At 39.0% G+C, this 11,402-nt stretch overlaps 1 protein-coding gene and 1 long non-coding RNA gene across 3 annotated transcripts in view; one reads left to right on the forward strand and one right to left on the reverse strand.

Annotated features, from left to right (window-relative positions):
- Window positions 1-11,402, reverse strand: part of LOC6636256 (serine-rich adhesin for platelets) — a 25,184-nt gene continuing 13,782 nt past the window's right edge. Inside the window, exons 4-14 of one of the 2 annotated variants that reach the window (XM_070210716.1) lie at window positions 10,788-11,066; window positions 10,526-10,726; window positions 4,986-9,393; window positions 3,127-3,365; window positions 2,944-3,073; window positions 2,009-2,562; window positions 1,437-1,843; window positions 1,330-1,380; window positions 1,058-1,157; window positions 915-992; window positions 1-857 (exon numbers count right to left, since the gene is read on the reverse strand). In XM_070210716.1, the coding sequence (XP_070066817.1) occupies window positions 822-857; window positions 915-992; window positions 1,058-1,157; window positions 1,330-1,380; window positions 1,437-1,843; window positions 2,009-2,562; window positions 2,944-3,073; window positions 3,127-3,365; window positions 4,986-9,393; window positions 10,526-10,726; window positions 10,788-11,066 (6,483 nt within the window). In that variant the 3' untranslated portion in view covers window positions 1-821. Of the gene's footprint in view, window positions 858-914; window positions 993-1,057; window positions 1,158-1,329; window positions 1,381-1,436; window positions 1,844-2,008; window positions 2,563-2,943; window positions 3,074-3,126; window positions 3,366-4,985; window positions 9,394-10,525; window positions 10,727-10,787; window positions 11,147-11,402 lie in introns of both variants that reach the window. The other variant, XM_032434181.2, reaches the window with a different exon arrangement.
- The window catches only part of LOC138911458 (uncharacterized), an 18,608-nt gene continuing 14,919 nt past the window's right edge, over window positions 7,714-11,402 (forward strand). The window contains exon 1 of the long non-coding RNA XR_011417077.1: window positions 7,714-7,789. This is a non-coding gene — a long non-coding RNA (uncharacterized lncRNA). The remainder of the gene's footprint in view (window positions 7,790-11,402) is intronic.

The raw sequence follows: 11,402 nt of genomic DNA on the forward strand, positions 1-11,402 counted from the left end.
TTAGCTTTCTTAAAAACATTTTATTAGATAAATAATAAATAGTTAAGGCTGTTTTCATCATATATTTTACAATACATTTTATGTATAATAAGGCAATATTTTGGTTGACTTACAGATAATCTGCTGGCACACAATTTAATTTATAATTTAAAAACACGATAAACGCAATCAATTTTTTTGCGGTAGTCATTTTTTGTTCGATTGTAAAAATGATAGCTAGTCGACTTATTATATAGTTGAAGTGAAATTCAATATGTAAATGCAACGTTACATTAAAATACATCTTCATGGACATTTCATATATTCACAAGGGCTTTTAGTTAACTAACTAGCCCTATTAACTAATAAAGACAACATGGGATGTGCCCGCTGGTAGTTACCCTGTTTCCCCGTTTGCGAACTGTCGCAGCGTTCGTATTGATTTCTATAAATGCATCTGTGCTTCTTTCTTTAAATCTTTGCTATGTGTACAAATTTAAATATTCCGAAGAAATCAGAAGATAGTGAATAATTAAAACTTAAGCCGAAAATCACCATATTTTTTTTTAGACAGGTATAAGCTAAATAAGAGTATACTATTAAAGTTTTTAACCCATTTTGAATGGGTACCGTAATAAAAATACTATAAAATATTTCATTATTCCCTATAATATGATTATAACAAATGCGAAAACCTAGAGGTATGCTGCCTTCGTGGTGAATTATGTTACAATAGCGTCGGTGTAAAAAATGTTTTAACAAAGAGAGGTAAGTATCAATGATCTAAATTTAATCATATGAGTTGACTCTCCCAAATTTATATATATGTATATATATATATCCTATAACGAGTCAAAGCCGGACAGGTCACTCTCGAGCTATAATTAATCAATCGATTAGTGGTTATAGAATTTGTGTGTGTTCAAATGTTATACCTTCTCTGGCTTGTAAAGGTGCGTATGCGGCAGCAAAAATGTAGAGCCAAGATCTCGCTCTGTCATTGTGTTCGCCTCCTAAACAGATTTAAGTTGTTAGCTATCATTTTATCTAAAAATTTATATATTAAAATTTGTATTACCTCATTGGTAGTACTCTGCGCCACTTTGTCGAAAGAAAGGTGCATCGATTTGGTTACAGCCTGGACTGTCGTTTCATCAAATGAGCGCACATCGGCCGATCTAAAAAAAAAGTATTTCATATAGTATCATATCACATCATCCGCCTAAAAGACACTAAAATAATAATACTAGCAGGAATTTTAAAGCCATTCACCTTGCGATAAATTAAAATTAATTTAAAAATTAAGAATTTAAAAATTATTATATAAACGTATTCAGATGAGGATCTTACATAGAATTCGTAGGAATATTAGACATCCAGGAGCTCATTTTGTGAATATCCCTGAAATCGATAGGATTAGATTTGGACATTTTTGGAAAATGTCGTTATAAACTTACTCGCCGCAATTTAAAATGGCTTCTAAGTTTGCTCTCGATATTTTTTGATGTGTCTGGTCATTTCCATTTTCCTTCCACTCGACTGTTTGGCTTGATTGAACTGCCCGATCGCTTACAATTGCAGACACCTCAAAGCCAGCAGAGACGAGGGCGCCACTGTTTTGGGCAGCACATTCCTTGCCAAAGGGCTCAGACTCATCTCCTGCTATTCCTTTTAGTTTGCCATCATAAAATTGTGGCGTCCCTTTGAATAAAATAGTTTTATCGACTTTTTCCAGTGTCAACTCGTGCTGCTTAAGTTGTGCATGTGGTAAAACCGTCGGGTGGTAGTATTTCGCTCGCGGAATCATCACCGTAAGTGACCGATCCGATTGTTCCGGTTCGACAGTATCGGCTGCCTCTGATTCCTAATTTTTAAATATAGAAAAAAACAAATTTTTTTTATATGAGTAATGTCACGACTCGAAGTAAGATCGGGACGAGAATGAAGGGACTGGGTAAATGATTTTGAAATATGTGCGGTGGGCGGAAATTTCAGGAGTGGATCTTATTTTCTCTTTCATGCACATTACCTTAAACGAATATGGCCTAGAATTGTGACTAGATTCGCTATTCGAGTCATTTAAAATCACATGCTTCTCCATGCTGCCGCATTTACGTATAAGAGCTGCAGAGGACACGCCCGTTTTGCTGCTGGACGTTGTCAACATGCTGGGATGGTAATTGGACGCCGTTATAAATATGGGCCTTGACGACGAACCAACCCGCACCCGGCGTCTTGAATAGATCAGCAGCACGCAGACGAGCAACACGATAAACACGGTGCCTATTGCGATTAGGCTTATTAGCAGAATCTTTAAATTTAACTGACACATGGCGCCAGCGTGCCAAGCAAAGCATTCGCAGACTGGAGTCCCATTCAAAATCGGTGTAACACAGTTGCCGTGGTAGTTGCACTTATCGCAGCCAACTATATGATCCGAGCATTGACGGCCCGGATAAATTGGGTTATCCGATGTGTCCACATAGCCGTCGGAGCAGCTGCAGGTGTAGCTGCCAACCAAATTGAAGCATTGGGCATGAGTAGAACAATCATTGAACTCATCGTGGGCGCATTCGTTGAAATCTAAATAAATAATATATATTGTTATGAAGTATGAATTATGATTCTTCTTCTTTTACAGAAACGCACAGTTTCACAATCTTTTAAAAATTGCTTATTGAAAATATCGATAAATTCCTTTGGTTTGTATCGATATCACAGTTAACAGAATTTCAAACCAAAGGAATGTATCGATATAATATTAAACAGAGCTACATATGCATACTCATCGATACCATAGCTTAACTGTGGATTTATTGAAATTTAAATTCAAATTAATCAGTCTTACATTATAGATATTTACTTGGAGATATTTATCAATGTGTTTTGTTGATAGTTTGAGACTCGTCAAAAGAGTTTAATGAAAATGATTGGTTTTTGGCACAAATACCAATATTAATTTACCTTTAATTGACAACATGTTGATATCCTCCTTGGACGTATATAACTCAGTTCCTCCAATACTGTAGTTACTCTGGCGCAGGTATTTCTTAAAAACAGTTCCTAAGCGTTTTTCGTTGCTGTTCTCCGACAACTAAAATAATAAATTATTAGATATTTATATGTATATATAGTTTTTAATTAAACCTGTAGCAAAAAACAGCCCAACACTGCGCCATTCCTGTTGGAGTACAATTTTTTTGATTGGACACCATGGTATACATCGCGGAAGTCGGACTGCATGACCATTCGATCGATTGCATCAAGAATTATTGAACTCAGATGTCGATATTGGCTTGATGAATTGTTTAGAAACTCGTCGCTGAATTCGAGTAAGTAATTGCCAACTCTAGTAATTGGTATTTGCATCTCGAATGTATAGGTGGCTGTAATGTAAATACAAAAAAATCAATATATGCAAAAACCAACAAGATAACCAATCGAATATGAATTTGAATGTAATCAATGTGACCATATAAAATAATAAGCAGCCCAGTGCAATGTCTATGGTATCGAAATCGGTGACAATATCGATACTTCAAACAAAAAGGGGAAGAATAAAGAATTCACTTCAACCACTAACCAAACAACATATAGACACTAACCAAACAACATATAGACTGGACATCACATACAAACAGCGTTGTCACAAAAAGTATCGGAGGCATCTGGTCCAAAATCGCGAGTAAGGGAGTAAGATATACATATGATGTATTTTTGAACCGCTTACTCTACAGGAAAGTGCTTGGCGCACTCTCTTCCATATGATTTGTGCGATAGAACGGCAACGCTGTTAACTTTTATCTCGCTCGCACTTACCCTCAGCTCTCAATGCGCTCTCTCTCGCTTGTGTGCCTGTTGCTTGCCTGCCTGCCTGTCCCCGATGCAACTTTAACAAGATTTTCGGATTTCTGATTTTGGACCTCTACACACAGACACACACATACAAATGTCTGTGAATGGGCAGATCATGGGCGCAAAGAAAATATCGTTATTGGCACGCGTCTGACGCGCGCCCTTCTTTTTAATGATTTTGATGAATGAATGTTGACCCCTTATTACCTGCAGCAGTTCGTAGGGTCGAATGGGTCAACTTTTGCAAGCACCTGCATATGGAGGTCAAGTGACTGATCACCAAAATTATTAAAACCATAAATATATAATCGCTCCTTTTTTTAATTTGGTATTTTTTAATATTTTAAAGATTTTTATTTTTACTCAAATTTCATTCATCAAATCATTAAAAAGAAATTGTTAAATTTGCATCGGGGACAGGCAGGCAGGCAAGCAACAGGCACACAAGCGCATAAATGCCTATATTCATACACCAAGTATGCAAGTATGCGTGAATAGCGAGTCCAAAATATTTTAAATGCACACATGGCAACACTTGGGTACCCTTACCAACGATAGCGAGCTAAAATGCTAGAATTTCGCATCGACGTGCCTTCAAAAGGGTAGAAATGCCTCAGCATTTGAGAAAAATTGAATTTGTGCGCAATTTTGCTTGTCCCTAAATATAGAGAGAGCATTGAGAGCTGAGAGTAAGTGCGAGGGAGATAAAAGACAACAGCGTTGCCGTTCTATTGCACAAATCATATGGAAGAGAGTGCGCCAAGCACTTTCCTGTAGATTAAGCGGTTCAAAAATACATCATATGTATATCTTACTCCCTTAATCGCGAGTTTGGACCAGATGCCTCCGATACATTTTGTGACTACTTTCCGGTACTCATGTCTAGTCTATATGTTGTTTGGTTAGTGGCATTAGCAAGCCGCGACTTCGGCATTCGTTCGTCTGGTCTTTGGAGAACGAACAACCAGTCGCCAGGCATGCCGTACGAAGCCTCAAAGGCCAGATGTAAGATCAGGCTATAAATTTTGTGTCGCAGTCAAATGTATGGGCGTTACTCATCATAGTGTTTATATTGTCTTTGATTATACTGTTTGCTTCGTCTATAATACATATATCCATGTATATGTATTGAAGGAAGTCAAGAAACTTACGTTTGCAAGGCCGATCTGGGAACATGCGTGCAAATCCTAGCCGGCATTCGCAGCGATTCACATATTCCGATATGTTGGTGCATATCTCATTTTTATTGGACTTGCAGGCCGGATTGCAGGCTTCCGATGAGTTCAAGTTTGTGTATTGGGTATACTGCGTCTTCGATGGCGTGGCTATCAGGATACCACCAAGTAGTACACTGTTGGCGTTAATGGGCGGCAAAATTTCCTCGTCTCGTGTCGGGATCTCGAATGATATGCTCGAATCATAATCCAAGGGTACCTCCAAATTAATACTATTGCTATTCTGATTGCCAGTGGCCTTTGTCATTACAACCAAAATGCTGGAAATGTCGGGCTGCATCTTCATTGTCGTGGTCGTGGGCATTATTGTTGTATATGGTCTCGACTTCGCTTGAATGGAATCTGCTGTCCGACTTTTGGTTACCCTTTGAATAAGTTTTGTCTCATCCATCAGAGCTGGCGACATTTTTGAGGTAAGTGTAATTTTCTTCTTCGTGGTAGAAGATGGTTCAATTGATTTAAAAATTACGTTTTGCATTTTTGTAAAGGTGGCGTCATCGAGCATGTCTGTTATTTGATCTTTATCAGCCTTCGGAATCCCATTACTATAAATTTCTATAATCGGAATTTGCCTTTCCGTCGACGGTACCGCTTCCGACGATTCCAATAAATGCAATGAACTTTGACTATTGTTATAAGTCAAATAGCCAGAAGTATTTCTGATATTCTCATTGGAATAATGGGTGTTAGTTGGCACTAGAAGAGCCTTCTTGCTCGAAATACTAATTAACTGCGAGTCGGTTGATGATGTTTTTATTGACGATTTGCGAATCGTGTTTGAAGCAGATACATCTGAAGATTTGGGAACATTTGCCATGGGTATAGACGAGCTCTTTGGCCTTATCGAAAGATCTTGGGTCCTGTTGTGTTCGAATCGTACTGAATTATTGATTATCGGCGATTCTGAACTAGGCGTAATTACTTTTATGCCCGAATTGAATTGGGTTTGGAAGTTGTGGCTTACTATTTCCGTGGATTTCATATGCCTTGTCGTCGATGACGTGGAATATCTATTGGATGACTCCTTAGCTCTTGTTGGTGATGGGTGTTGTGGAGTTGGCGGCGGCTGTAGTCCGTTCACAGTTTGAGAACCATAAATCCTTGTGGAACTGGTTGTCTTTAAATATGTGGTCAGACGAGGCCCCATCAGGCTTATCGCCCCGAATTTGGGATATATTTTAGTTGGTTTGCCGGCATACAAATCGGAATTCTCTATAATTTGGCTTGTTGCAATTGGCCTTAAGTTAAAGCGTTCGCCATGCGCCACAAATATAATTTTTGGAATGTCGCTTTTCACTTTTGATTGAGTCGGCGGCTTGTGCTTGACAAAGGGCTTGCCTAAACGGAGGGATTGACTGCTGTCTGGAGTGTGAGCTGACAACCAAGGATCCACTGTTGATTTATCTAAAGCTATATTCTTGAAACTGGAAGGGACGGATTGGATGCTGTATGGAGTGTGGAGTGACAACCACGAATTCACAGATAATTTATCGGGAGCTATATTCTTGGAACTGGAAGACTGCAAACTGATCTCTGGTCTGGAACCCAAGGAGTTTGGATTTACGTTAGGCAATTGCGTATCTGTGGTTGGAGAAAGGTTGTCATTTGATAAATTGTACTTCGAATGGTAGGTGGTATACGCAGCGCTTTGATCTTCACCAAAATTATCGAGCATATTAATAGGAGCTTCGCTCACTAATGTGGGCATGAGGTATGCCAAATTTGGCCGTTTTTTGATTTCCGAGCTTATCAAATTTGTCGCAGCCTGATCCGAGTCGGTCGCAGCCGATGTGAACGGACTGTTCCATTTTATTGGTGTTTCACTGATATTCCACTTGTTTGTGTGATTTGCCAATTTGTTACTTATTGCTGAATTAAACTGTGGACTAGATGCCAATATTTTTGGATTCGAATTGACGTTATTGTGCGGCTTCTTAGAACTTATAGTCTTGCTGCTAAAGCTTGTATTTTGATCATGCAATGACAGGTTTTCAATATTTTTCGAAAAATTCTGATTACGCTGCTTGAATGCATTGGCTGTTTGCTTAATATTCGGACTAGCTATTTGATCTGGTTCGGGTGGGACGAGTGGCTCGACAGCCAGTCTGTTGCTTTGCGGTGTCAGGCGTACTTCGACATGGGCTTTATTGAGTGGTATCTTTATCAATGGCATATTCGTCGGGGGAATGTGTCCTCGCACTGCCGTCGCAAGTGGAAAATTTTCATTTTCATTCTTAAAAGTTAGCGGAGGGACATTCATGTTAACATTATGACTAAGCACATCCGTTTTCAGATTTATGTGATGATGGGCCGAGTATGTCGGAGCTATTGAGCTCTTCGGTGGCATCTGCCTGTAGTAATTAGTTTCGGACATTGGAAATGTTGTAACCGAAGCTAGCTGTGTGCTGAATATTTGAGGTATTTGTTTGATTTCCAAAATTTCATTGTTATTCAGCTCCGAATTCAAATTAATAATAACCTGCTGTGATCCATAGATGCCATTGCCATTGTTGCTCGTAATTGGATTGTTGTATAACGCTGGCAATCGATTGTGAGAGCCAGGTGGCGATTGGAAATGATATATTGAAGATGTTGTGCTGAACTCTTGATATATTTGCGCAGATGGCCTAAGGATATTGCTGTAACCGTCTACGATTACCCTTTGCTGATTGCGAGTAATTTTCGGTCGTTCGTGAACGAGTGGAATGAGACGTGGCGGGGTAAGTGAAAGTGGAAGTTGAGGTGGAGGAGGTATCCAGGGTTTCTTTTTAAATGGCGGCATATTATAATTAATTGCCGTCTTCTCCCGATACGCACTCGGAGACTCCTCAACTTGAGCAGCTGAGAATTGAGCTCCTATGCCGTTTGGCCTGCCAATGATTACATCCGCGTTGGCATTTATAATCTCTCCCGGTCGTATGGGTATACCGTTATTAAGCAATAGGCTCTGATAGCCCAATAACGGATTTGGCTTAAGCGTAATATTGTTGTTGTTGTTTCTCCAGATGTTATCGACTGGTGCATCGGGAAAGTCCAGTTCCGTCTCCGCCTCCGGGGGATTGATGTGCAGACTGTGTGCCGCCAACCTGCTAAGATTAATGTCCAGTTTATTTTTGGAGCTATTAATATCCGAGTTGTAGCTGGCCAATGTGTTCGGGTTGGGACTCGGGATCGGGCTCTGCTCGGTTTGCGAGTTAGCCGGCTTAAGTGGTATGTAAACGGGCTTTTCGTCTAATTGACTTTGACTGGAGATATTATTATTTGTTTGATTTTTTCTATCGTTTACATTAATCGAATTCGGGTTTGCTTGAGTTGGCTTATTCACGATTTTCTTCTGTAACAGCTCAGCCATTATATCAAAGACTGGTCGAAATCTTTGTAGATTCAAAGATCCAATTAATTGTTCGAAGGTCGGCGATGAAGGAGGCCTAAGATACATATTATTGTTTTCGGATTCTGACGGGTTTTGATCTTCTGTATCTGAGTCATACTGTAAATCTAATTCGGTTTGATTTTTCGTTTTTTCTATTCTAATGTTACTTTGCATTGTAATTGGTTTAATGGCTAATTTTGTCTTTTGTCTAATATTGTCTAGACTGGCAAATGACGACTTATCGCCAAACCCTTGAACCTTGGATACGGACGTTGCAGTTAGTCCGTCTTTTGGCATATTTACTGCAGTTACTTGCAGAGTTTCCCCACTTAATAAGGTAGCCAGAGTAACCAAAACCTTTCGATTGTTTTTGCCCTTTTTCTGCATTAGCTCCGTAGAGAACTTGGACAGAAGCTCCGGTCCCAATAGCGAATCCGGCACGATATCTGTCATAACATTAACGATCACCTGAGTTTGGAAGCTACTCAAATTATCATTTTCCTCCTTAGACGACGGCTGTGTAACTGTTTCTAGATAGCTAACCGTAGTCAAATACGTTTTCGTTGCATAGATCTGAACATCTATCGAACTTGTCGGATCAAACATGTTGTTGTTACTCAAAGCATGGATCGAAGGATGAAGCCTTGTTGCACCTCGGGCGGGAATTGATTCCGTGACAACGATTTGAGTCAAAATATTTTTATCGCTTACAACTTTTGTCGACTCCGAACCGTCTTGTATTGTTTTCGTTATAACAAGCGGGGTGTAATATGTGTTTGTGTCTAGCACGGGGGTTGCATCCTCTGAAGGTTGTAAATATGATATGTAATCCTCCGGTCCAGTGACTGTGTTAATTACCGTGTAGCTCGATGTGATGACCAAATCGTTGCCTTTGAGCGTATTATAGTAGTGGTATGTAGTTGGATATATGCCCACCGCCAGCTCGAGCGTCTATAAATATTACAAGTGTATGAATTATAATGGTTATATACATATATGGTTCTTTTTACTACTGAACCCATTGAACCCCAAAAATAGCCAATCTCCCTTTCCTTATGCAGAATAATATCTAGAGAGATTTTCAAATATCGAGAGATTTAGAATATTTAAGCTTTCTGTATGACTGTTTCCCTCAAAATTAAAAAGAAAAAAACGAGAAAGAAAGGCTATCTTCGGCACGCCAAAGATTTAATACCCTTGCAGACCCAACCTTTTCATAATGCTTATAGTGCTTTGCCCGTATCTAAGAAGCACAGGGAAAATAGTTAATGCCGAGTTTGCGGAAGATATCTTAATAAACAACAAATGTTTTTAATCAAAAACCTAGTTTTCGACCCATCATTCCTATGGCAGATATATGATATAGTATTCCGGTGTAAATAAGATTTTGCAAAAATGAAGGGAGCATTGTGAAATCTTTTAATGCCGTGTTTAATCAGAATATCTTGAATGACAAAAAAGTTTTCCATACAACAACTTAATTTTTGACCGATTGTTAGCAGCTTTATGATATAGTGGTCCGATCTTAATATGATTTTGCCTATATATGAGGAGTACAGTAAAACTAATGAATGCCGAGTTTGGTCAAGACATCTTGAAAAACCAAATGTGTTTTCATACAACAAAACTTAATTTTCGACTGATCGTTCTTATGACAGCTTTATGATATAGTGGTCCGATCCTAATATGATTTTGCCTACATATGAGGAGTATAGTAAAACTAATAAATGCCGAGTTTGGTCAAGATATCTTGAAAAACAAAATGTTTTTTTATACAACGATTAAATATTCTACCGATCGTTCCTATGGCAGCTATATGATATAGTGGTCCGGTCTTAATAAGATTTTGAAGGTATATGAGGAGTAAAGTAAAACTAATAAAAGTCGAGTTTGGTCAAGATATCTTGAAAAACTAAATGTTTTTTCGTACAAAAGCTTATTTTTCGACCGTTCATTCCTATGGCAGCTATATGATATAGTGGTCCGATCCAGCTTGTTTTGATATATGTGCTGCGTGCAACAGAAAGAGGGACTTTTGCGCAGGGTTTATAGGGTATTTCCTAGTGCAAACAAATATGCTTACATTTGAAAGAGTGACCCCTAGCGGCAATTGGGTGCTGGCTCGCAAGAAGTTGCGCTCCTCCGTGTGTCGGTTGGAGACAACCTTCTCTCGGCTCTCCACCGTGGTACTTCCTTTGTTGAGGTAGGTTGTGTGGTATGTGTAGGTCGTCAGGCAAGTCTTCGTAATAAATTGGTTTTCATCTGTGGGAATTGTAAAATTCTCCTAACATAAACAAATGGAGATGTTAAGAAATTACAAATGATAATTATAGCCATACGATTACCTGTCTGCTGGTGGGCAATGCCAGAAACATGTGATTCTTCAGTGTGCTGGGGGCAAGGGTGACTGGCTTCAGTTGGACGTGCCTCGAGGAGGATATGCTGGCGAGTCCGTGAACCGTATCAGCATGCTTGATCTTGTCGCTGGCAATTATTAGCTCTACTCCATTTGACATAACATGCGTCGCCAGATTGAATCTAGCCTCATCCAAGCTTCTATCCGACATGTCCCCAAAATTGACCCCAACCAGCAAATGGTTGGTGTCAGCTAGCATGCGGATATTCTGAAGGCGGGACATTGTGTCAGTTGATTCACTTTTAGTGCTATGTGTTGTATAGTGTTTAACGTGTCTCTTATTGTAGCCTGCATCAATTACAAGAATTTTATGTGGACATTTAGTGAAAATTTATGCGCACAACTATAAAATAGTCGGCCTTTTTACATTTGTATCAATTGTTGCGCATATTTACATGACTTCTCTTCACAGATTTAAAAATAATAATAATCAAGTGCAATAATGGGAAAATAGGCCATTTAGAGTCACAAACAAAATAATCTAGAATAAAATAATCGTACTCCACGTTTTTGAGGGGAAAAAATCGAATTATCTATTTTTATT

Source organism: Drosophila virilis, chromosome 6 (genome assembly GCF_030788295.1).
Source record: "Drosophila virilis strain 15010-1051.87 chromosome 6, Dvir_AGI_RSII-ME, whole genome shotgun sequence".
NCBI lineage: Eukaryota > Metazoa > Arthropoda > Insecta > Diptera > Drosophilidae > Drosophila > Drosophila virilis.